At 42.1% G+C, this 24935-nt stretch overlaps 1 protein-coding gene, 2 long non-coding RNA genes, 14 other non-coding genes and 2 pseudogenes across 20 annotated transcripts; 15 read left to right on the top strand and 4 right to left on the bottom strand.

Moving 5' to 3' along the window:
• Positions 1 to 95: 95 nt before the first annotated feature.
• LOC119122090 (complement C1q tumor necrosis factor-related protein 7) lies at positions 96 to 3456 on the bottom strand. 3 transcript variants are annotated; one of them, XM_037250276.1, is made up of 4 exons: positions 3277 to 3456; positions 2270 to 2661; positions 1629 to 1853; positions 96 to 996 (listed from the first exon to the last, which is right to left on the bottom strand). In XM_037250276.1, exons 2-4 carry the CDS (start codon positions 2457 to 2459, stop codon positions 368 to 370), a joined length of 1044 nt encoding a protein of 347 aa, XP_037106171.1. In that variant the 5' UTR covers positions 2460 to 2661; positions 3277 to 3456; the 3' UTR covers positions 96 to 367. The 3 variants fall into 3 exon arrangements, with proteins under 3 accessions (XP_037106171.1, XP_037106172.1, XP_037106173.1); XM_037250277.1 differs by lacking the exon at positions 2270 to 2661 and having other exon boundaries at positions 3277 to 3453; XM_037250278.1 differs by lacking the exons at positions 2270 to 2661; positions 3277 to 3456 and adding an exon at positions 1999 to 2209.
• A 591-nt stretch (positions 3457 to 4047) lies between these two features.
• On the top strand, positions 4048 to 4238 carry LOC119122401. Its single transcript, XR_005097872.1, has one exon. It is a non-coding gene; the product is annotated as a U2 spliceosomal RNA (small nuclear RNA).
• Positions 4239 to 5141: 903 nt separating this feature from the next.
• Positions 5142 to 5305, top strand: LOC119122396. Its single transcript, XR_005097867.1, has one exon. It is a non-coding gene; the product is annotated as a U1 spliceosomal RNA (small nuclear RNA).
• A 669-nt stretch (positions 5306 to 5974) lies between these two features.
• On the top strand, positions 5975 to 6187 carry LOC119122423. The gene has a single exon (XR_005097888.1). It is a non-coding gene; the product is annotated as a small nucleolar RNA U3 (small nucleolar RNA).
• Positions 6188 to 7230: 1043 nt separating this feature from the next.
• Positions 7231 to 7421, top strand: LOC119122395. Its single transcript, XR_005097866.1, has one exon. It is a non-coding gene; the product is annotated as a U2 spliceosomal RNA (small nuclear RNA).
• A 366-nt stretch (positions 7422 to 7787) lies between these two features.
• Positions 7788 to 8267, top strand: LOC119121862. The gene is made up of 2 exons (XR_005097770.1): positions 7788 to 7918; positions 7992 to 8267. It is a non-coding gene; the product is annotated as an uncharacterized LOC119121862 (long non-coding RNA).
• On the top strand, positions 8110 to 8273 carry LOC119122392. The gene has a single exon (XR_005097863.1). It is a non-coding gene; the product is annotated as a U1 spliceosomal RNA (small nuclear RNA).
• Positions 8274 to 8947: 674 nt separating this feature from the next.
• LOC119122418 lies at positions 8948 to 9160 on the top strand. Its single transcript, XR_005097883.1, has one exon. It is a non-coding gene; the product is annotated as a small nucleolar RNA U3 (small nucleolar RNA).
• A 467-nt stretch (positions 9161 to 9627) lies between these two features.
• Positions 9628 to 9741, bottom strand: LOC119122432. The gene has a single exon (XR_005097896.1). It is a non-coding gene; the product is annotated as a U5 spliceosomal RNA (small nuclear RNA).
• A 3240-nt stretch (positions 9742 to 12981) lies between these two features.
• Positions 12982 to 13149, top strand: LOC119122409 (annotated as a pseudogene).
• A 1080-nt stretch (positions 13150 to 14229) lies between these two features.
• Positions 14230 to 20810, top strand: LOC119122121. Of its 2 annotated transcripts, XR_005097804.1 has the most exons (3): positions 14242 to 14364; positions 14438 to 14606; positions 20746 to 20810. It is a non-coding gene; the product is annotated as an uncharacterized LOC119122121 (long non-coding RNA). The 2 variants fall into 2 exon arrangements; XR_005097803.1 differs by lacking the exon at positions 20746 to 20810 and having other exon boundaries at positions 14230 to 14364; positions 14438 to 14713.
• On the top strand, positions 14556 to 14719 carry LOC119122391. The gene has a single exon (XR_005097862.1). It is a non-coding gene; the product is annotated as a U1 spliceosomal RNA (small nuclear RNA).
• On the top strand, positions 15393 to 15605 carry LOC119122417. The gene has a single exon (XR_005097882.1). It is a non-coding gene; the product is annotated as a small nucleolar RNA U3 (small nucleolar RNA).
• LOC119122431 lies at positions 16074 to 16187 on the bottom strand. The gene has a single exon (XR_005097895.1). It is a non-coding gene; the product is annotated as a U5 spliceosomal RNA (small nuclear RNA).
• Positions 19428 to 19595, top strand: LOC119122407 (annotated as a pseudogene).
• Positions 20811 to 21216: 406 nt separating the features above from the next.
• LOC119122389 lies at positions 21217 to 21380 on the top strand. The gene has a single exon (XR_005097860.1). It is a non-coding gene; the product is annotated as a U1 spliceosomal RNA (small nuclear RNA).
• A 668-nt stretch (positions 21381 to 22048) lies between these two features.
• On the top strand, positions 22049 to 22261 carry LOC119122422. The gene has a single exon (XR_005097887.1). It is a non-coding gene; the product is annotated as a small nucleolar RNA U3 (small nucleolar RNA).
• Positions 22262 to 22727: 466 nt separating this feature from the next.
• On the bottom strand, positions 22728 to 22841 carry LOC119122433. Its single transcript, XR_005097897.1, has one exon. It is a non-coding gene; the product is annotated as a U5 spliceosomal RNA (small nuclear RNA).
• Positions 22842 to 24012: 1171 nt separating this feature from the next.
• Positions 24013 to 24203, top strand: LOC119122404. The gene has a single exon (XR_005097874.1). It is a non-coding gene; the product is annotated as a U2 spliceosomal RNA (small nuclear RNA).
• The last annotated feature ends 732 nt before the right edge of the window (positions 24204 to 24935 follow it).

Raw genomic sequence — 24935 nt, 5'->3', positions numbered from 1 at the left:
CTAAAAAAAAAAAAAAAATCTACTCCAACTACTTTACTTGAGTAAATGAACTGAAAGTTAAAATAATTTTCAGTAACGATCAAATAATGTTTCAGATAAAAACAGTTTCAAGTTTATTTCAAATTCCAAAATAAATCCAAATTGTACAATTGAGATTCTGCTTTTCAATATAATATGGAAAAAAATGAATCGAAATTCTGTTTATGTCATTCAAATTAACGTTTTCAAGTTTAGCGAATCAAATTTAAATATAAATGATTCAAAATCAGATTCTGGTGGCACATATTTCAAGTCCATCCATCCATCCATCCATCCATCCATCCATCCATCCATCCATCCATCCATCCATCCATCTTCTCTGTTTTGCTTATGCGTAGTCTGCTGCCAGCTGGTCAAAGTAGTCCGTGTCAGCGTAGAGCAAGAAGCCCGAGAACAAGCTGTCCGCCCAGCCCGGGTCGGCAAACAAACCATTCTGGTCGTGGTAAAAGATCTCTAGCCAGACGGCATCTTCGGGGTTGAGGAACATCACCGTAGAGCCCGAGGCCACGTCGTGGTTGCCCGTGTTGGCATCGAAGGTTTTGATGCGGTGCTGTCCATTGTGCATCAGAGCGATGGCCAAGTGTTTATTAGCGAGCGTGATGTCGTAAGTGAAAAAATAAATGCCGGGATATGCGCAGACGAACTTGCCCGTTTGGGGGGCGTAATGGCCGCCCTCATTGAGTAGGACCTTGTTGAACTTAATGGGGGTGTTCTCTGTCGGGTAGCTGTTGGTGATGCCGGCCGAGAAAGCTGATTTGAGTGTAAGGCTTCCGCAATTGCATTTTCCCGGCACCCCGCGAATGCCGCGTTGGCCCTTTTGTCCTTTCTCGCCTTCGTGGCCCAGAGGGCCCAGTGGGCCTCCGTCTCCGTTCTCCCCCACGGGACCTCGTTTCCCTGTAGGACCTCGCTCGCCTCGCTCGCCGATCTTACCTGTGGGTCCCACCCTGCCCTTTAAACCTAAAACACAAGAGTCGAGTTTTAGCATTCAGTACCGACGCAACTTTTATACGACAGCAATCCATTAATAATCCAGGGATGGATGACCATCAACTCAGAAGTAGTCTCTAACCACCACTTCCAACATTCAGGACATCTACAGCACTGTGACAGGATGAACTGCCAGGCTTCCAGGAACCTCCACAAGAGAGTTTTCCCTGTTGCCATAAGCCGAACAAGGGGCTTCTGAGGACCAGGCAAATAAAAAAGCAAGTTAGCAGAACACATCCCCTTTAGCACCTGGCTTTTCTCAGCACCGGTCGGCTATTTCAACGGAGAGACATTTCCCTGAGGTGGCGTCACGCTCGAAATCACCCGAGAGCGCTGCCATGTTGACATTTTGAAACGCTCGGGCCAAATGATCTGTTCTCCAGCCGCCTCCGACTAAGAAGTCTTTGAAAATGTCTACTCGCTGTGTGCTTTTGCGTGTTAAGATGAAATATATGCTTCATGGGGAACAGCTGTGTTCACTTCCTCAATACAAATACTGTGTACAAAGCCATAAACAAGCATGACGAATGAAAACGTAATTATTTGGGCTTACGCAGCCATATCATTTCAAAAAGTAATTGAAAGCGTCGGGAAACTGATACCTGGGTCTCCCTTCTGTCCCTTCTCCCCTGTCCTGCCATCTCTGCCATCTCTTCCGGGGACGCCCGCGTTCCCGTCGGCTCCCGGAGTCCCGCTGGGGCCGGGCTTGCCGGGCGGTCCTGGCGCCCCCGGGACACTGCAGAGGAGACGCGGCGCTCCTTTCAGCAGCTGTCCGACGACACAGTGGCACAGGCACACGGCTCCCATCAAAGCCCACATCTTCACATCTGCACAGTCAAACGACAAAGCAGATGAACCAAAAACACGGGACTACTTATCTTCACAAACAATCTCAATTCCAACCTACTGCCACCAGGCTAGTTTGCCGGCTAGCTCCTACCGACCAACCATCCGGCCGACCTAGCTACTTACCGAACTACTCTACCTTTCACCAGGAACATGTTATGGAGGAACATGCTTGAGTTCTCTACAAAACTAGTCCACCAATCTAATTAGATGATGTTGTTCGGAGGAGGCCAGATGTGATTCTCTCAATGAGAAGATTACGGCTGGACTCATTTACTCACTCTCATCTTCTCAAGTGTGTGTGTGTGTGTGTGTTTTTGTGTGTGTGCGTGTGTGTGTGTGCGTGCGTGTGTGTGTGTGTGTGTGTGTGTGTGAGAGAGAGAGCTCAAAATGAAACCTCTTGTCCACCAGCCAACTGCTGCAGCCCTCGTGCCAAAACATTCCCGAGAGATGACATCACGCCAGGCAATATTTTTCTGTCCGTCCGGGGAAACCTCGGCATGCAGTTGCACTTGTGCAGACAGAAAGCCGAAGAGGAATGCAACAATCCCCATCGTGTGCAAGTTGCAACACAGTTGGGCTTCCATCCTGTCCGTCTGGCAAGCGTGCGGATGTCCGCCGGAGCACGGAGGCTGCGGCCATCAAATTGTTCTCCGTCCTCGCACGTTTGCCCACGTGGGTGTGAGAAAAGGGATCGATGCCGACAAAAGGATGGAGGAGGGAACACGTGTGTCGGCCCCGCAGGCGTAAATCAAATGTGGCGTGTGTAAACGCACTGGACAAGTTGAGCTGCACACAAACAGGAAGTGAGCATTGGACGGACAAAACAATTCTGATCGTCAGCGTGGCTCTGAAGAATGAAACCCCGCCTGAGCGTTTGCCTCCAAAGCTGTGATGATGTCAGGGTTTGTTGACTCAAGAAATAGGCACAGAAATGGCCATAAAGAGTTTGCATGCGTCATACTTGATTGGGTTTGCGCTAAAAAATGTGTTTTTGCTTCCCACATGACTCTTGAAAGGCTAACAAAAGATTTTCAAACATGCTTTGAATGCAGAGCCGCCGCTGCCTGGCCCTTCCTTTGACACGGATTCCCGCTGATATTTATTCCGTGGGTGGTGATGCCCGCCCCATCTGCCCACCCCTTTGCACGCTACTGCAACGCTTGCAAATGAGGTGGAAACACAGACAGTTCACTAGATTGTTTCCAGCCCCCTCATGAACACTGTTTTAAATTCTCTTTGGATTAGGATTAGTTTGAGACTAAATTTACAATAGAAGTGGCAACAAACAACTTAAATCGCAATAATTCACAGCTCGTTGTTTGCAAAACACATCCAAGCCAATTGCATGTTTACCGATAACGTCATAATCATGTTCGAACCGGAGTAGCGAATCGGACCTACCCCCCATGCGGACGCCGTTCGTGTGCAGTTTCCCCTCTTATTCCGCAAACATGTTGATGGCCTTTTTGCGTCCGTCAGACATGTGCGAGCGTCTTGTGGTGAGTCGGCGAGAGCAGCTGGATGGACTCCCTCTTTGGAATCCACCCTACGTCCCGGCGTCCATCCCGCCCACCCCTCGGCCCGGATCCACTCCCTTCGCTGAGCCTCACTCCAGTTCTAAAGTGAGCTGACGTCATCAATCCCGAACAAGCAGGCGCACTCGAGACACACTTGACTTTTATCCATCCAGGTTCTGTACCAAGGGAAAATAATAAACAAATAAATAAATAATTTAAATAAATACATAAACAAACAAACACATAAATAATAATATTATCTATATAATATTATATTATTATATAATATTAAATCAAACAGCTATTGTGCTTTCGGTCCCGAAATGTATCCAAAGATCGGATTGTTTTTGGCGAATGACTAATTCGTTTTGTTGGTCATTAAAAGCTATTCCCATCAGGAGCTCAGTTCATCGTTATTCTATTGGGTCAACTGAACCACGTGACACTAAACCTACGTGAACACACGAAAATCTGCAACCATTTGTTCGATGCACAGGTTGAAAACAGCACAGTGACGCATTATCATTCCAAACTGTTAATAGTTGTTGTTTGGGTGGTCGCGGTACGTGGCATTAGTATGAGTCGATATATTTAAACCGTAACTTGAATTGGTAGTCTCTTTATTTAAGTGGTTTCCTCAGACCCATTTCTAGTTATCGCTTCTCGGCCTTTTGGCTAAGATCAAGTGTAGTATCTGTTCTTATCAGTTTAATATCTGATACGTCCCCTATCCGGGGACCATATATTAAATTGATTTTTGGAACAGGGAGATGGAATAGGGGCTTGCTCCGTCCACTCCACGCATCGACCTGGTATTGCAGTACCTCCAGGAACGGTGCACCCCCCTCTACTGGTCAAATCAAGAGTAGTTTACTCAGGAAGCCATCGCAATCCGTTAGCTTCATTCTCACAGAATAAAGCAGAAAGTCATGTCTTGATGGGGTTTGATTCAAGTTCATGACGGCTCGACTTGAGCGGCAGCAAGAATATACGTAACCGTTCTAAAATATGGTTAAAATGTCTTTCTTTGCTTGAGATTTTCCTATCATTGTTCCAAGAATTTTTAGTACAATTCTTCTCAAATTTTTAAGAAAATGTCATTTTCAAAACTTGTTCAGAAAAAGAAATATATATATTTTACTGCGGTAATGTTGGCGATTTTCAATAAATACAAATTCATACCGTTTTAGGGTTCTCAGATGAAAAGAGGCAATGCATGGTGGGCATGTTTTTACTTCATTTATTATGGTTTATTATGGTTGCTGCCATCACCACTAGATGGCGACTCTAAGAAAAAGGAGGTGAACAAAGGCGTGGAGGCAGTAGAAAGAGAAGCAAAGCATCAGTTTTCAGTTTATTTAAAGGAAAGGTCGACATGTAACATCAAAGTTTCATGGACTGGCCTGACTCAGTTCAAGAACTGTTTTACAGCAGGTTCCTATAACATTACATACATTTCAATACAATATATACAATATAGATATTTATTATTGTTAATGGGTGCAAGTTTGGTTTGTTATTAAAAAATATGTGTACAGCCGTTTAAAGCATGATGGTAATGTTTTTGAATCTATTTTTTACTTAATTTATGTTTTGGTTTTGTAATGACTAAAGGTGTACTATGTTAACATTTCTACGAATGCTGTCTCATCCACCGAATATGCGTGCTCACACTTTTGTAGCAAATTAGCCTCTGACTGAAGATGGTGTGCGCGGTAAAGACTTCGGCCCCGGCGACTTGTACAACTCATACTTACCTGGCAGGGGAGATACCATGATCAAGAAGGTGGTTCACCCAGGGTGAGGCTCAGCCATTGCACTCCGGTTGTGCTGACCCCTGCGAATTCCCCAAATGTGGGAATCTCGACTGCATAATTTCTGGTAGTGGGGGACTGCGTTCGCGCTCTCCCCTTATCAAAATGTGAATGGTAACCAATTTATGATCAACGATTGTGTTGCAGCCAAATATAAAACGCACCACTTGATGGCAATTCTATGGAAACGTTTACACTCTAAACGTGTCGTTGTGAGTCCACGCTTGCTCTGCTGCTCATAGCGTTCGGTTCCAACTCCCTTCCATGACCTTGTGCACGTTCTCCACTCTGGTTTCCTTCCATTTCCCCAAAACATGCATGATAGGGCCCATTGAGCGCTCCAAATTGCCCGTAGGTGCGAGTGCGGACGGGTTTTCGTCTCTGTGTGCCCTGCGTTTGACTGGCAAACGTTTCAAGGTGTCCCCCGCCTACTGCCCGATGACTGCTGGGATTGGCTCCAGCACGCCCGCGACCCCCCGTGGGGACAAGCGGTACAGAAAATGGATCGATGGACAATACAAAGTATTCGTCATCAGTGCTCACGGCCGGTGGATGAACTGAAACGTGTCTACGATGTAAAGTTGATTGTTTGGCTACTATAGGCATTTTTAAAATCCTCATGATGTTATTTTTCAATGACGTCGACGCTCAATCTAATCTAACATAGTCCTTTACTAGTCGTGGTGTAGTGAATCTGGACAAAGGTTTCTCTCTGGGTAAAAATGGTACTCTCGCAGATGACTTCCCGCCGCCGCCCGTGATGGAGTCAAGACTATACTTTCAGGGATCATTTCTATAGTTCTTAACTTGAGAAATGCTTTTCTAAAGTGACGGTCTCGCTAACGACGATGATGAGAATTGATGTTCCTTCCTGAGCGTGAAGCTGGCGTAGGATAATGATTTATCATTTGTCCTCCACCTTTGATGAACGTTCTTTACTTCCTTGTGGAGTATTGAGGGAAGGAACATGATCAGAGTAGTTCTTTTTAAAATGTAAACTCAAACTGCGATATTACTGTCCACCATGTAAATTAGAGCATTGTTTCAATTGCGACGTTTAACATGTCGCTGTTACGAGCTAAATGACAGCATCAAGCTTCCTCTGTGACAAGGAAAGTTTAATGTTTATAACTTACATTAACACTATACTGTTAAAGAAGGATCTTAGGTCCAATATCTTTTTCTCGGCTGGATGTCTCTCTAAAGAGTTCATCCGTATCTCCAAAACATTTTTTTTCCACTCAAAGCATAATTGACAGGTCTGTCTTTCTAAAGAATTACTCCAAATGCAGTTCCTCATATTTTTCTCAGAATCAAGTAACATTTAAGTATTCTAATGGGTAATCAATTGTATCGAAAATGTAACTGTACTACGTAAGATAAATCTGCTGAATTGAATGTAGGTTAGTTCGTGATTGAGGTTTTTCTTTAACAGCATTAGGTAGCTCCGCTTTTTTTCGTCAAAATGCTCATAAAACAGCTATTGTGCTTTCGGTCCCGAAATGTATCCAAAGATCGGATTGTTTTTAGCGAATGACTAATTCGTTTTGTTGGTCATTAAAAGCTATTCCCATCAGGAGCTCAGTTCATCGTTATTCTATTGGGTCAACGTGAACCACGTGACACTAAACCTACGTGAACACACGAAAATCTGCAACCGATGCACAGGTTGAAAACAGCACAGTGACGCACTATCATTCCAAACTGTTAATAGTAGTTGTTTGGGTGGTCGGTACGTGGCATTAAGGGTTGGAATTGGGGGGGTTAGATCACCAACTGATTCCCGAGCGCGGCACCGCTGCTGCTCACTGCTCCCCTCTCCCCCAGGGGATGGATTAAAATCACACGGGGATGGGTTAAATGCAGAGGACAAATTTCACCACACCCAGGTGTGTGTGTGACGATCATTGGGACTTTAATCTTTAATCTTTTAATCTTTAATTAGTATGAGTCGATATATTTAAACCGCAACTTGAATTGGTAGTCTCTTTATTTAAGTGGTTTCCTCAGACCCATTACTAGTTATCGCTTCTCGGCCTTTTGGCTAAGATCAAGTGTAGTATCTGTTCTTATCAGTTTAATATCTGATACGTCCCCTATCCGGGGACCATATATTAAATTGATTTTTGGAATAGGGAGATGGAATAGGGGCTTGCTCCGTCCACTCCACGCATCGACCTGGTATTGCAGTACCTCCAGGAACGGTGCACCCCCTCTACTGGTTAAATCAAGAGTAATTTACTCGGGAAGCCACCGCAATCCGTTAGCTTCATTTTCACAGGATAAAGCAGAAATTTATGACTTGATGTCGGTTTGATTCAAGTTCATGACGGCTCGACTTGAGCGGCAGCAAGGATATACGTAACCGTTCTAAAATATAATCAAAATGTCTTTCTTTGCTTGAGATTTTCCTATCATTGTTCCAGGCATTTTTAGTACAATCCTTGTTCTCAAATTTTTAAGAAAATGTTATTTTCTAAACTTGTTCAGAAAAAGAAATATATATATATCTTTCTGCGGTAATGTTGGAGATTTTCAATAAATACAAATTCATACCGTTTAAGGGTTCTCAGGTGAAAAGAGGCAATGCATGATGGGCATGTTTTTACTTCATTTATTATGGATGCTGCCATCACCAATAGATGGCGACTCTTAAGAAAAAGGAGGTGAACAAAGGCGTGGAGGCAGTAGAAAAAGAAGCAAAGCATGATGGTAATGTTTTTGAATCTATTTTTTACTTAATGTTTTGGTTTTGTAATGACTAAAGGTGTACTATATTTAACAGTGCTACGAATGCTGTCTCATCCACTGAATATGTGTGCTCACACTTTTGTAGCAAATTAGCCTCTGACTGAAGATGGTGTGCGCGGTAAAGACTTCGGCCCCGGCGACTTGTACAACTCATACTTACCTGGCAGGGGAGATACCATGATCAAGAAGGTGGTTCACCCAGGGTGAGGCTCAGCCATTGCACACCGGTTGTGCTGACCTCTGCGAATTCCCCAAATGTGGGAATCTCGACTGCATAATTTCTGGTAGTGGGGTACTGCGTTCGCGCTCTCCCCTGATCAAAATGTGAATGGTAACCAAATAATGATCAACAATTGCGTTTCAGCCAAATATAAAACGCACCGCTTGATGGCGATTCTATGGAAACGTTTACACTCTAAACGTGTCGTTGTGAGTCCACGCTTGCTCTGCTGCTCATAAGCGTTCGGTTCCAACTCCCTTCCCTGACCTGTTTGTTTGCATTGTGCACTCTGGTTTCCTTCCATTTCCCCAAAACATGCATGATAGGGCCCATTGAGCGCTCCAAATTGCCCGTAGGTGCGAGTGCGGACGGTTTTTTCGTCTCTGTGTGCCCTGCGTTTGACTGGCAAACGTTTCAAGGTGTCCCCCGCCTACTGCCCGATGACTGCTGGGATTGGCTCCAGCACGCCCGAGACCCCCCGTGGGGACAAGCGGTACAGAAAATGGATCGATGGACAATACAAAGTATTCGTCATCAGTGCTCACGGCCGGTGGATGAACTGAAACGTGTCTACGATATAAAGTTGATTGTTTGGCTACTATAGGCATTTTTAAAAGCCTCATGATGTTATTTTTCAATGACGTCGACGCTCAATCTAATCTAACATAGTCCTTTACTAGTCGTGGTGTAGTGAATCTGGACAAAGATTTCTCTCCGGGTAAAAATGGTACTCTCGCAGATGACTTCCCGCCGCCGACCGTGATGGAGTCAAGACTATACTTTCAGGGATCATTTCTATAGTTCTTAACTTGAGAAATGCTTTTCTAAAGTGACGGTCTCGCTAACTACGATGATGAGAATTGATGTTCCTTCCTGAGCGTGAAGCTGGCGTAGGATAATGATTTATCATATGTCCTTCACCTTTGATGAACGTTCTTTACTTCCTTGTGGAGTATTGAGGGAAGGAACATGATCAGAGTAGTTCTTTTTAAAATGTAAAATCAAACTGCGATATTACTGTCCACCATGTAAATTAGAGCATTGTTTCAATTGCGACGTTTAACATGTATGTCGCTGTTACGACCTAAATGACAGCATCAAGCTTCCTCTGTGACAATGAAAGTTTAATGTTTATAACTTACGTTAACACTATACTGTTAAAATGATCTTAGAACCAATATCTTTTTCTCGGCTGGATGTCTCTCTAAAGAGTTCATCCGTATCTCCAAAACATTTTTTTTCCACTCCTCAAAGCATAATTGACAGGTCTGTCTTTCTAAAGAATTACTCCAAATGCAGTTCCTCATATTTTTCTCAGAATCAAGTAACATTTAAGTATTCTAATGGGTAATCAATTGTATCGAAAATGTAACTGTACTACGTAAGATAAATCTGCTGAATTGAATGTAGGTTAGTTCGTGATTGAGGTTTTTCTTTAACAGCATTAGGTAGCTCCGCTTTCGCAGAGCATCAAAAAATTGAGATACACTCTTGTTGTTCCTCCCCACGGAAATCTTTAGTAAAAGGCGAAAGATTTATACGATCTGAAGAGAAACAAGAGTGAACTACTGAGTCGGGTCTAAACGGGCCACCCCATTGCTGGTCTCACCAAATTAACAGGCGGTCTCACGCTGAAATTGCAGCAACCATTCCTTCTAATACAAAAAATAGACGTTCATAGATTTACTATACTTAGAAGGACTCAACCTAAATAGACAGTTTAAACGAGTATTTTGTGTTCATTAATGTGTTTTTTTCCTTTAAACATTGTTGGCGCACAGGATTATGGATACCTGATTCACGACGTTGGCGCTCGTTATTTCAAACAGCGTCACCTATCGATTGGGCAACTATTTTGAGTGTGAGTTTTGAACGTTGTATGTCTTGGTCCGTGTACTTTTGGTATGAGAGAACGGGAAATGATCCGATTTCCGTGTGTTATTTTCACATTTGTAATTTCAGATTTTTATTCAACACAAATCGGGAAACAAAAGACGATCGTAATTTCTCAAATGAGTGTTAAGAAATGCTGGCATGGATTGGAACGCAATTCATCTCCACTGCGATGGTGGCGTTCGAGGGTTAATGTAATTTGCCACAGCAGGAAATAGGAAGTAGTTTGGCGAAGTGGGCCGTGTGTTTTTTTGCTGCGTGTTTTTTTTTCTTCGTCAAAATGTCATCAAACAGTAGGGGTGTAACGATTCATCGATACACATCGATTAATCGATATAATGCTCTACGATTTGTTGGCATCGATGCTAAACGTAAACATCGATCTACGTATATCGCCCGTTTTTGACCTCGGACATTAGACGCGACTTTATTTTGAAATCCAGTTCAATGTTGCTTGCTTCCTCTTTCCGGGAGCAGTGCGCGGCGTGTTGTGTTGTGAGCAGAGCAGGCACGTGAAAGGGGAGCCGACAACCACGCGGCTCCTGGGCTGGTGCTATGGCTAGTGTCCAAGAAGTTAGTGTATAGTTCTCTGGTATTGCAAGAGAATGTTTTTTTTTTTGCATTTGGATTAGAACATATGGTCAAGGTGTAATGTTTACTACATTCATTATAAATAACTTGTTTTTGTTTTGTAATTAAATAGTTCAGTAATGCACTTTAAAGTTAATGGTATTACAAAAAAAGAAAGAATATTCATTTTTCTTTACTTACTTATTTGAGAAAAAATATAGGAATTTGATAAAGTTCAGTGTTAAAATAAGCACTTTGTATACTACAATACTCTTGTAATTTCCTAAATAAAGAGTTTGCAGTACCTTGTTGATTTTGCGTATGAATTGTTATAAATCAGGATATTGTTCTATATCGATCGTAGAGCACTATATCGTGATGTATCGTGAATGAATCCCAGCAGGCTTTAAGATATCGGCAAATATCGTATCGTGCGTCTTTGTATCGATATGATATCGTATCATGACAAAACCCGCGATTTACACCCCTATCAAACAGCTATTGTGCTTTCGGTCCCGAAATGTATCCAAAGATCGGATTGTTTTTGGCGAATGACTAATTCGTTTTGTTGGTCATTAAAAGCTATTCCCATCAGGAGCTCAGTTCATCGTTATTCTATTGGGTCAACGTGACCCACGTGACACTAAACCTACGTGAACACACGAAAATCTGCAACCGATGCACAGGTTGAAAACAGCACTATCATTCCAAACTGTTAATACCGTATTTTCCGGACTATAAGGCGCACCTAAAAACCTAAAATTTTCTCAAAAGCCGACAGTGCGCCTTATAGTCCAGTGCGCCTTATATATTAAAAAAAAAAAGATTAAAGTCCCAATGATCGTCACACACACACCTGGGTGTGGTGAAATTTGTCCTCTGCATTTAACCCATCCCCGTGTGATTTTAATCCATCCCCTGGGGGAGAGGGGAGCAGTGAGCAGCAGCGGTGCCGCGCTCGGATCAATTGATGAATTTGTTGATCCATACTGGTTGTACACAGTGCTCTGCCAAAATGTTTCAGTACGTTTTAGTACGACTAGTAAATTACAAGGTCGCATCGCTTCCCAACATTACGGCAACTGTAGTCAGGGGGCGTCACCGAATAGCTGTTGTACCCGCGAGGCTATTTCATTTAAAAATAGGCTGCTCCGTTAATGTTTCGAGTAAATTTACGGATTGATATGGAAGGGAAACATAGGTAAGCGGTACCAATGTGTTAGATCGAACTTTAGTCAGTTCCGATCATTTTATAGGAGATCGTTTGAGAAACGCGATTGTTTACACTTTGCTGAGGCTCATGGGAGATTGCGAGCTGAGGCTCAAGGGACTTTGCGGATGGCTAATGCTATAACGGTAGCTGCTATACGTACCAGGCTATTTCATGTCAAAATAGGCTGCTCTGTTAATGTTTCGAGTAAATCTACGGATCGATATGGAAGGGAAACATAGGTAAGTAGTACCAATGCGTTAGATCGAACTTTAATCAGTTCCGATCATTTTATAGGAGATCGTTTGAGAAACGCGATTGTTTACACTTTGCTGAGGCTCATGGGAGATTGCGAGCTGAGGCTCATGGGACTTTGCGGATGGCTAATGCTATAACGATAGCTGCTATACGTACCAGGCTATTTCATGTCAAAATAGGCTGCTCTGTTAATGTTTCGAGTAAATCTACGGATCGATATGGAAGGGAAACATAGGTAAGTAGTACCAATGCGTTCGATCGAACTTTAGTCAGTTCCGATCATTTTATAGGAGATCGTTTGAGAAACGCGATTGTTTACACTTTGCTGAGGCTCATGGGAGATTGCGAGCTGAGGCTCGTGGGACTTTGCGGATCGCTAATGCTATAACGATAGCTGCTATACGTACCAGGCTATTTCATGTGAAAATAGGCTGCTCTGTTAATGTTTCGAGTAAATCTACGGATCGATATGGAAGGGAAACATAGGTAAGTAGTACCAATGCTAGATCGAACTTTAGTCAGTTCCGATCATTTTATAGGAGATCGTTTGAGAAACGCGATTGTTTACAGAGGGCTCGTTGGTTATTGGCTAGTGGATGCATACCGCAACCCTAGTCAACCTCAGTTTGTTGCAGTATAGCTTCTATTTTATGCGCCTTATAATCCGGTGCGCCTTATATATGGACAAAGTTTTAAAATGGGCCGTTCATTGAAGGTGCGCCTTATAATCCGGTGCGCCTTTTAGGGCGGAAAATACGGTAGTTGTTGTTTGGGTGGTCGGTACGTGGCATTAGTATGAGTCGATATATTCAAACCGTAACTTGAATTGGTAGTCTCTTTATTTAAGTAGTTTCCTCAGACCCACTTTTGGTTATCGCTTCTCGGCCTTTTGGCTAAGATCAAGTGTAGTATCTGTTCTTATCAGTTTAATATCTGATACGTCCCCCATTCGGGGACCATATATTAAATTGAATTTTGGAACAGGGAGATGGAATAGGGGCTAGGGATGGGCGATACCAATGATTTTGGAATCGATCCGATACCAAGTATTTCCTGCCCAAAATACCCGATATCGATCCGATATCGATACCGGAAGTGTAATTTCCCGCCAATTTTTTTTTTAAATGCAGTGGCATGCTGCATCAATATTTTGTGCCTTACATGTGACTATTGACCTGCACATTTGTATACTACAGCAGGTGTTTCACTGCAAATGATACTTGCTCTTGGAGAGTCATCTATTGAATTTTGTAGAAAAAAGTATTACGTCATGTACATGAATTATTAACCAAGTTTGTGGTGTTGCCACAATATTTGTTTTGTGACATATTTCACATTTTGCCTCGTTATTAAGTAAAATATAATATCCCCAAACCAGACTTCTCTTGCGTTCGGACTGGGCCGCCGCCGTGGCCATGCTTGTTTGTGTTTGTTTGGATTGGAACGAGGAGGAGGGCTTGGCTTGTGAGAAAAGGGGGCGGGAGCAGAGCAGGACACGCCGGTGCAGCAGGCGGAAGGAAAAGTAGTGCTAGCACGAGTGCAAGTCGTCAAATTGGAGCAGAAAAAAATGAGGAAAAATATAATTAAATAATTGTAAGTATCGATATTTTAGCTAGGGAGATCGATACTCAAAAATGAGCAGCCTGGATCGATATATCGATATTTTGGTATCGATCCGCCCATCCCTAATAGGGGCTTGCTCTGTCCACTCCACGCATCGACCTGGTATTGCAGTATCTCCAGGAACGGTGCACCCCCCTCTACTGGTCAAACCAAGAGTAGTTTACTCAGGAAGCCATCGCAATCCGATAGCTTCATTCTCGCAGGATAAAGCAGAAAGTCATGTCTTGATGGGGTTTGATTTAAGTTCATGACGGCTCGACTTGAGCGGCAGCAAGGATATACGTAACCGTTCTAAAATATAATCAAAATGTCTTTCTTTGCTTGAGATTTTCCTATCATTGTTCCAGGCATTTTTAGTACAATCCTTGTTCTCAAATTTTTAAGAAAATGTTATTTTCTAAACTTGTTCAGAAAAAGAAATATATATATATCTTTCTGCGGTAATGTTGGAGATTTTCAATAAATACAAATTCATACCGTTTAAGGGTTCTCAGGTGAAAAGAGGCAATGCATGATGGGCATGTTTTTACTTCATTTATTATGGATGCTGCCATCACCAATAGATGGCGACTCTTAAGAAAAAGGAGGTGAACAAAGGCGTGGAGGCAGTAGAAAAAGAAGCAAAGCATGATGGTAATGTTTTTGAATCTATTTTTTACTTAATGTTTTGGTTTTGTAATGACTAAAGGTGTACTATATTTAACAGTGCTACGAATGCTGTCTCATCCACTGAATATGTGTGCTCACACTTTTGTAGCAAATTAGCCTCTGACTGAAGATGGTGTGCGCGGTAAAGACTTCGGCCCCGGCGACTTGTACAACTCATACTTACCTGGCAGGGGAGATACCATGATCAAGAAGGTGGTTCACCCAGGGTGAGGCTCAGCCATTGCACACCGGTTGTGCTGACCTCTGCGAATTCCCCAAATGTGGGAATCTCGACTGCATAATTTCTGGTAGTGGGGTACTGCGTTCGCGCTCTCCCCTGATCAAAATGTGAATGGTAACCAAATAATGATCAACAATTGCGTTTCAGCCAAATATAAAACGCACCGCTTGATGGCGATTCTATGGAAACGTTTACACTCTAAACGTGTCGTTGTGAGTCCACGCTTGCTCTGCTGCTCATAAGCGTTCGGTTCCAACTCCCTTCCCTGACCTGTTTGTTTGCATTGTGCACTCTGGTTTCCTTCCATTTCCCCAAAACATGCATGATAGGGCCCATTGAGCGCTCCAAATTGCCCGTAGGTGCGAGTGCGGACGGTTTTTCGTCTCTGTGTGCCCTGCGTTTGACTGGCAAACGTTTCAAGGTGTCCCCCGCCTACTGCCCGATGACTGCTGGGATTGGCTCCAGCACGCCCGAGACCCCCCGTGGGGACAAGCGGTACAGAAAATGGATCGATGGACAATACAAAGTATTCGTCATCAGTGCTCACGGCCGGTGGATGAACTGAAACGTGTCTACGATATAAAGTTGATTGTTTGGCTACTATAGGCATTTTTAAAAGCCTCATGATGTTATTTTTCAATGACGTCGACGCTCAATCTAATCTAACATAGTCCTTTACTAGTCGTGGTGTAGTGAATCTGGACAAAGATTTCTCTCCGGGTAAAAATGGTACTCTCGCAGATGACTTCCCGCCGCCGACCGTGATGGAGTCAAGACTATACTTTCAGGGATCATTTCTATAGTTCTTAACTTGAGAAATGCTTTTCTAAAGTGACGGTCTCGCTAACTACGATGATGAGAATTGATGTTCCTTCCTGAGCGTGAAGCTGGCGTAGGATAATGATTTATCATATGTCCTTCACCTTTGATGAACGTTCTTTACTTCCTTGTGGAGTATTGAGGGAAGGAACATGATCAGAGTAGTTCTTTTTAAAATGTAAAATCAAACTGCGATATTACTGTCCACCATGTAAATTAGAGCATTGTTTCAATTGCGACGTTTAACATGTATGTCGCTGTTACGACCTAAATGACAGCATCAAGCTTCCTCTGTGACAATGAAAGTTTAATGTTTATAACTTACGTTAACACTATACTGTTAAAATGATCTTAGAACCAATATCTTTTTCTCGGCTGGATGTCTCTCTAAAGAGTTCATCCGTATCTCCAAAACATTTTTTTTTCCACTCCTCAAAGCATAATTGACAGGTCTGTCTTTCTAAAGAATTACTCCAAATGCAGTTCCTCATATTTTTCTCAGAATCAAGTAACATTTAAGTATTCTAATGGGTAATCAATTGTATCGAAAATGTAACTGTACTACGTAAGATAAATCTGCTGAATTGAATGTAGGTTAGTTCGTGATTGAGGTTTTTCTTTAACAGCATTAGGTAGCTCCGCTTTCGCAGAGCATCAAAAAATTGAGATACACTCTTGTTGTTCCTCCCCACGGAAATCTTTAGTAAAAGGCGAAAGATTTATACGATCTGAAGAGAAACAAGAGTGAACTACTGAGTCGGGTCTAAACGGGCCACCCCATTGCTGGTCTCACCAAATTAACAGGCGGTCTCACGCTGAAATTGCAGCAACCATTCCTTCTAATACAAAAAATAGACGTTCATAGATTTACTATACTTAGAAGGACTCAACCTAAATAGACAGTTTAAACGAGTATTTTGTGTTCATTAATGTGTTTTTTCCTTTAAACATTGTTGGCGCACAGGATTATGGATACCTGATTCACGACGTTGGCGCTCGTTATTTCAAACAGCGTCACCTATCGATTGGGCAACTATTTTGAGTGTGAGTTTTGAACGTTGTATGTCTTGGTCCGTGTACTTTTGGTATGAGAGAACGGGAAATGATCCGATTTCCGTGTGTTATTTTCACATTTGTAATTTCAGATTTTTATTCAACACAAATCGGGAAACAAAAGACGATCGTAATTTCTCAAATGAGTGTTAAGAAATGCTGGCATGGATTGGAACGCAATTCATCTCCACTGCGATGGTGGCGTTCGAGGGTTAATGTAATTTGCCACAGCAGGAAATAGGAAGTAGTTTGGCGAAGTGGGCCGTGTGTTTTTTTGCTGCGTGTTTTTTTTTCTTCGTCAAAATGTCATCAAACAGTAGGGGTGTAACGATTCATCGATACACATCGATTAATCGATATAATGCTCTACGATTTGTTGGCATCGATGCTAAACGTAAACATCGATCTACGTATATCGCCCGTTTTTGACCTCGGACATTAGACGCGACTTTATTTTGAAATCCAGTTCAATGTTGCTTGCTTCCTCTTTCCGGGAGCAGTGCGCGGCGTGTTGTGTTGTGAGCAGAGCAGGCACGTGAAAGGGGAGCCGACAACCACGCGGCTCCTGGGCTGGTGCTATGGCTAGTGTCCAAGAAGTTAGTGTATAGTTCTCTGGTATTGCAAGAGAATGTTTTTTTTTTTTTGCATTTGGATTAGAACATATGGTCAAGGTGTAATGTTTACTACATTCATTATAAATAACTTGTTTTTGTTTTGTAATTAAATAGTTCAGTAATGCACTTTAAAGTTAATGGTATTACAAAAAAGAAAGAATATTCATTTTTCTTTACTTACTTATTTGAGAAAAAATATAGGAATTTGATAAAGTTCAGTGTTAAAATAAGCACTTTGTATACTACAATACTCTTGTAATTTCCTAAATAAAGAGTTTGCAGTACCTTGTTGATTTTGCGTATGAATTGTTATAAATCAGGATATTGTTCTATATCGATCGTAGAGCACTATATCGTGATGTATCGTGAATGAATCCCAGCAGGCTTTAAGATATCGGCAAATATCGTATCGTGCGTCTTTGTATCGATATGATATCGTATCATGACAAAACCCGCGATTTACACCCCTATCAAACAGCTATTGTGCTTTCGGTCCCGAAATGTATCCAAAGATCGGATTGTTTTTGGCGAATGACTAATTCGTTTTGTTGGTCATTAAAAGCTATTCCCATCAGGAGCTCAGTTCATCGTTATTCTATTGGGTCAACGTGACCCACGTGACACTAAACCTACGTGAACACACGAAAATCTGCAACCGATGCACAGGTTGAAAACAGCACTATCATTCCAAACTGTTAATACCGTATTTTCCGGACTATAAGGCGCACCTAAAAACCTAAAATTTTCTCAAAAGCCGACAGTGCGCCTTATAGTCCAGTGCGCCTTATATATTAAAAAAAAAAAGATTAAAGTCCCAATGATCGTCACACACACACCTGGGTGTGGTGAAATTTGTCCTCTGCATTTAACCCATCCCCGTGTGATTTTAATCCATCCCCTGGGGGAGAGGGGAGCAGTGAGCAGCAGCGGTGCCGCGCTCGGATCAATTGATGAATTTGTTGATCCATACTGGTTGTACACAGTGCTCTGCCAAAATGTTTCAGTACGTTTTAGTACGACTAGTAAATTACAAGGTCGCATCGCTTCCCAACATTACGGCAACTGTAGTCAGGGGGCGTCACCGAATAGCTGTTGTACCCGCGAGGCTATTTCATTTAAAAATAGGCTGCTCCGTTAATGTTTCGAGTAAATTTACGGATTGATATGGAAGGGAAACATAGGTAAGCGGTACCAATGTGTTAGATCGAACTTTAGTCAGTTCCGATCATTTTATAGGAGATCGTTTGAGAAACGCGATTGTTTACACTTTGCTGAGGCTCATGGGAGATTGCGAGCTGAGGCTCAAGGGACTTTGCGGATGGCTAATGCTATAACGGTAGCTGCTATACGTACCAGGCTATTTCATGTCAAAATAGGCTGCTCTGTTAATGTTTCGAGTAAATCTACGGATCGATATGGAAGGGAAACATAGGTAAGTAGTACCAATGCGTTAGATCGAACTTTAATCAGTTCCGATCATTTTATAGGAGATCGTTTGAGAAACGCGATTGTTTACACTTTGCTGAGGCTCATGGGAGATTGCGAGCTGAGGCTCATGGGACTTTGCGGATGGCTAATGCTATAACGATAGCTGCTATACGTACCAGGCTATTTCATGTCAAAATAGGCTGCTCTGTTAATGTTTCGAGTAAATCTACGGATCGATATGGAAGGGAAACATAGGTAAGTAGTACCAATGCGTTCGATCGAACTTTAGTCAGTTCCGATCATTTTATAGGAGATCGTTTGAGAAACGCGATTGTTTACACTTTGCTGAGGCTCATGGGAGATTGCGAGCTGAGGCTCGTGGGACTTTGCGGATCGCTAATGCTATAACGATAGCTGCTATACGTACCAGGCTATTTCATGTGAAAATAGGCTGCTCTGTTAATGTTTCGAGTAAATCTACGGATCGATATGGAAGGGAAACATAGGTAAGTAGTACCAATGCTAGATCGAACTTTAGTCAGTTCCGATCATTTTATAGGAGATCGTTTGAGAAACGCGATTGTTTACAGAGGGCTCGTTGGTTATTGGCTAGTGGATGCATACCGCAACCCTAGTCAACCTCAGTTTGTTGCAGTATAGCTTCTATTTTATGCGCCTTATAATCCGGTGCGCCTTATATATGGACAAAGTTTTAAAATGGGCCGTTCATTGAAGGTGCGCCTTATAATCCGGTGCGCCTTTTAGGGCGGAAAATACGGTAGTTGTTGTTTGGGTGGTCGGTACGTGGCATTAGTATGAGTCGATATATTCAAACCGTAACTTGAATTGGTAGTCTCTTTATTTAAGTAGTTTCCTCAGACCCACTTTTGGTTATCGCTTCTCGGCCTTTTGGCTAAGATCAAGTGTAGTATCTGTTCTTATCAGTTTAATATCTGATACGTCCCCCATTCGGGGACCATATATTAAATTGAATTTTGGAACAGGGAGATGGAATAGGGGCTAGGGATGGGCGATACCAATGATTTTGGAATCGATCCGATACCAAGTATTTCCTGCCCAAAATACCCGATATCGATCCGATATCGATACCGGAAGTGTAATTTCCCGCCAATTTTTTTTTTAAATGCAGTGGCATGCTGCATCAATATTTTGTGCCTTACATGTGACTATTGACCTGCACATTTGTATACTACAGCAGGTGTTTCACTGCAAATGATACTTGCTCTTGGAGAGTCATCTATTGAATTTTGTAGAAAAAAGTATTACGTCATGTACATGAATTATTAACCAAGTTTGTGGTGTTGCCACAATATTTGTTTTGTGACATATTTCACATTTTGCCTCGTTATTAAGTAAAATATAATATCCCCAAACCAGACTTCTCTTGCGTTCGGACTGGGCCGCCGCCGTGGCCATGCTTGTTTGTGTTTGTTTGGATTGGAACGAGGAGGAGGGCTTGGCTTGTGAGAAAAGGGGGCGGGAGCAGAGCAGGACACGCCGGTGCAGCAGGCGGAAGGAAAAGTAGTGCTAGCACGAGTGCAAGTCGTCAAATTGGAGCAGAAAAAAATGAGGAAAAATATAATTAAATAATTGTAAGTATCGATATTTTAGCTAGGGAGATCGATACTCAAAAATGAGCAGCCTGGATCGATATATCGATATTTTGGTATCGATCCGCCCATCCCTAATAGGGGCTTGCTCTGTCCACTCCACGCATCGACCTGGTATTGCAGTATCTCCAGGAACGGTGCACCCCCCTCTACTGGTCAAACCAAGAGTAGTTTACTCAGGAAGCCATCGCAATCCGATAGCTTCATTCTCGCAGGATAAAGCAGAAAGTCATGTCTTGATGGGGTTTGATTTAAGTTCATGACGGCTCGACTTGAGCGGCAGCAAGAATATACGTAACCGTTCTAAAATATGGTTAAAATGTCTTTCTTTGCTTGAGATTTTCCTATCATTGTTCCAGGAAGTTTTAGTACAATTCTTCTCAAATTTTTAAGAAAATGTCATTTTCAAAACTTGTTCAGAAAAAGAAATATATATTTTTTTCTGCGGTAATGTTGGAGATTTTCAATAAATACAAATTCATACCGTTTTAGGGTTCTCAGATGAAAAGAGGCAATGCATGATGGGCATGTTTTTACTTCATTTATTATGGTTTATTATGGTTGCTGCCATCACCACTAGATGGCGACTCTAAGAAAAAGGAGGTGAACAAAGGCGTGGAGGCAGTAGAAAGAGAAGCAAAGCATCAGTTTTCAGTTTATTTAAAGGAAAGGTCGACATGTAACATCAAAGTTTCATGGACTGGCCTGACTCAGTTCAAGAACTGTTTTACAGCAGGTTCCTATAACATTACATACATTTCAATACAATATATACAATATAGATATATATTATTGTTAATGGGTGCAAGTTTGGTTTGTTATTAAAAGATATGTGTATAGCCGTTTAAAGCATGATGGTAATGTTTTTGAATCTATTTTTTACTTAATTTATGTTTTGGTTTTGTAATGACTAAAGGTGTACTATGTTAACAGTTCTACGAATGCTGTCTCATCCACCGAATATGTGTGCCCACACTTTTGTAGCAAATTAGCCTCTGACTGAAGATGGTGTGCGCTGTAAAGACTTCGGCCCCGGCGACTTGTACAATTCATACTTACCTGGCACGGGAGATACCATGATCAAGAAGGTGGTTCACCCAGGGTGAGGCTCAGCCATTGCACTCCGGTTGTGCTGACCCCTGCGAATTCCCCAAATGTGGGAATCTCGACTGCATAATTTCTGGTAGTGGGGGACTGCGTTCGCGCTCTCCCCTGATCAAAATGTGAATGGTAACCAAATAATGATCAACAATTGTGTTGCAGCCAAATATAAAACGCACCACTTGATGGCAATTCTATGGAAACGTTTACACTCTAAACGTGTCGTTGTGAGTCCACGCTTGCTCTGCTGCTCATAGCGTTCGGTTCCAACTCCCTTCCCTGACCTTGTGCACGTTCTCCACTCTGGTTTCCTTCCATTTCCCCAAAACATGCATGATAGGGCCCATTGAGCGCTCCAAATTGCCCGTAGGTGCGAGTGCGGACGGTTTTTCGTCTCTGTGTGCCCTGCGTTTGACTGGCAAACGTTTCAAGGTGTCCCCCGCCTACTGCCCGATGACTGCTGGGATTGGCTCCAGCACGCCCACGACCCCCCGTGGGGACAAGCGGTACAGAAAATGGATCGATGGACAATACAAAGTATTCGTCATCAGTGCTCACGGCCGGTGGATGAACTGAAACGTGTCTACGATGTAAAGTTGATTGTTTGGCTACTATAGGCATTTTTAAAAGCCTCATGATGTTATTTTCAATGACGTCGACGCTCAATCTAATCTCACATAGTCCTTTACTAGTCGTGGTGTAGTGAATTTGGACAAAGGTTTCTCTCCGGGTAAAAATGGTACTCTCGCAGATGACTTCCCCCCGCCGCCGGTGATGGAGTCAAGACTATACTTTCAGGGATCATTTCTATAGTTCTTAACTTGAGAAATGCTTTTCTAAAGTGACCGTCTCGCTAACTACGATGATGAGAATTGATGTTCCTTCCTGAGCGTGAAGCTGGCGTAGGATAATGATTTATCATATGTCCTTCACCTTTGATGAACGTTCTTTATTTCCTTGTGGAGTATTGAGGGAAGGAACATGATCAGAGTAGTTCTTTTTAAAATGTAAAATCAAACTGCGATATTACTGTCCACCATGTAAATTAGAGCATTGTTTCAATTGCGACGTTTAACACGTATGTCGCTGTTACGACCTAAATGACAGCATCAAGCTTCCTCTGTGACAAGGAAAGTTTAATGTTTATAACTTACATTAACACTATACTGTTAAAAGGATCTTAGAACCAATATCTTTTTCTCGGCTGGATGTCTCTCTAAAGAGTTCATCCGTATCTCCAAAACATTTTTTTTCCACTCCTCAAAGCATAATTGACAGGTCTGTCTTTCTAAAGAATTACTCCAAATGCAGTTCCTTATATTTTTCTCGAAATCAAGTAACATTTAAGTATTCTAATGGGTAATCAATTATATCGAAAATGTAACTATATTACGTAAGGTAAATCTGCTGAATTGATTGTAGGTCAGTTCGTGATTGATGTTTGCTTTAACAGCATTAGGTAGCTCCGCTTTCGCAGAGCATCAAAAAATTGAGATAGACTCTTGTTGTTCCTCCCCACGGAAATCTTTAGTAAAAGGCGAAAGATTTATACGTTCTGAAAAGAAACAAGAGTGAACTACTGAGTCGGGTCTAAACGGGCCACCCCATTGCTGGTCTCACCAAATTAACAGGCGGTCTCACGCTGAAATTGCAGCAACCATTCCTTCTAATACAAAAAATAGACGTTCATAGATTTACTATACTTAGAAGGACTCAACCGAAATAGACAGTTTAAACGAGTATTTTGTGTTCATTAATGTGTCTTTTCCTTTAAACATTGTTGGCGCACAGGATTATGGATACATGATTCACGACGTTGGCGCTCGTTATTTCAAACAGCGTCACCTATCGATTGGGCAACTATTTTGTGTGTGAGTTTTGAACGTTGTATGTCTTGGTCCGTGTACTTTTGGTATGAGAGAGCGGGAAATGATCCGATTTCCGTGTGTTATTTTCACATTTGTAATTTCAGATTTTTATTCAACACAAATCGGGAAACAAAAGACGATCGTAATTTCTCAAATGAGTGTTAAGAAATGCTGGCATGGATTGGAACGCAATTCACCTCCACTGCGATGGTGGTGTTCGAGGGTTAATGTAATTTGCCACAGCAAGAAATAGGAAGTAGTTTGGCGAAGTGGGCCGCGTGTTTTTTTTTGCTGGGTGGGGTTTTTTTTCCGTCAAAATGTTCATCAAACAGCTATTGTGCTTTCGGTCCCGAAATGTATCCAAAGATCGGATTGTTTTTTGCGAATGACTAATTCGTTTTGTTGGTCATTAAAAGCTATTCCCATCAGGAGCTCAGTTCATCGTTATTCTATTGGGTCAACGTGAACCACGTGACACTAAAACCTACGTGAACACACGAAAACCTGCAACCGATGCACAGGTTGAAAACAGCACAGTGACGCATTATCATTCCAAACTGTTAATAGTTGTTGTTTGGGTGGTCGCGGTACGTGGCATTAAGGGTTGGAATTGGGGGGTTAGATCACCAACTGATTCCCGAGCGCGGCACCGCTGCTGCTCACTGCTCCCCTCTCCCCCAGGGGATGGATTAAAATCACACGGGGATGGGTTAAATGCAGAGGACAAATTTCACCACACCCAGGTGTGTGTGTGACGATCATTGGGACTTTAATCTTTAATCTTTTAATCTTTAATTAGTATGAGTCGATATATTTAAACCGTAACTTGAATTGGTAGTCTCTTTATTTAAGTGGTTTCCTCAGACCCATTTCTAGTTATCGCTTCTCGGCCTTTTGGCTAAGATCAAGTGTAGTATCTGTTCTTATCAGTTTAATATCTGATACGTCCCCTATCCGGGGACCATATATTAAATTGATTTTTGGAACAGGGAGATGGAATAGGGGCTTGCTCCGTCCACTCCACGCATCGACCTGGTATTGCAGTACCTCCGGGAACGGTGCACCCCCCTCTACTGGTCAAATCAAGAGTAGTTTACTCAGGAAGCCATCGCAATCCGTTAGCTTCATTCTCACAGAATAAAGCAGAAAGTCATGTCTTGATGGGGTTTGATTCAAGTTCATGACGGCTCGACTTGAGCGGCAGCAAGAATATACGTAACCGTTCTAAAATATGGTTAAAATGTCTTTCTTTGCTTGAGATTTTCCTATCATTGTTCCAAGAATTTTTAGTACAATTCTTCTCAAATTTTTAAGAAAATGTCATTTTCAAAACTTGTTCAGAAAAAGAAATATATATATTTTACTGCGGTAATGTTGGCGATTTTCAATAAATACAAATTCATACCGTTTTAGGGTTCTCAGATGAAAAGAGGCAATGCATGGTGGGCATGTTTTTACTTCATTTATTATGGTTTATTATGGTTGCTGCCATCTCCACTAGATGGCGACTCTAAGAAAAAGGAGGTGAACAAAGGCGTGGAGGCAGTAGAAAGAGAAGCAAAGCATCCGTTTTCAGTTTATTTAAAGGAAAGGTCGACATGTAACATCAAAGTTTCATGGACTGGCCTGACTCAGTTCAAGAACTGTTTTACAGCAGGTTCCTATAACATTACATAAATTTCAATACAATATATACAATATAGATATATATTATTGTTAATGGGTGCAAGTTTGGTTTGTTATTAAAAAATATGTGTATAGCCGTTTAAAGCATGATGGTAATGTTTTTGAATCTATTTTT

This window comes from Syngnathus acus, chromosome 4, assembly GCF_901709675.1.
Source record: "Syngnathus acus chromosome 4, fSynAcu1.2, whole genome shotgun sequence".
Taxonomy (NCBI): domain Eukaryota; kingdom Metazoa; phylum Chordata; class Actinopteri; order Syngnathiformes; family Syngnathidae; genus Syngnathus; species Syngnathus acus.
The sequence above is the reverse complement of the archived record's forward strand: the minus strand, read 5'-3'. Positions and strand labels throughout refer to the sequence as shown.

What these genes read in the sequence shown, in the direction of transcription:
- LOC119122090 (XM_037250276.1), bottom strand. Translation starts at nt 2,459, where the DNA reads ATGGAAGCCCAACTGTGTTGCAACTTGCACACGATGGGGATTGTTGCA. An exon ending in AGTTGGCTGGTGGACAAGAG is followed by an intron (nt 1,854 to 2,269) that starts GTTTCATTTTGA and finishes TTGACTGTGCAG; the next exon opens with ATGTGAAGATGTGGGCTTTG. An exon ending in GGGACAGAAGGGAGACCCAG is followed by an intron (nt 997 to 1,628) that starts GTATCAGTTTCC and finishes CTTGTGTTTTAG; the next exon opens with GTTTAAAGGGCAGGGTGGGA.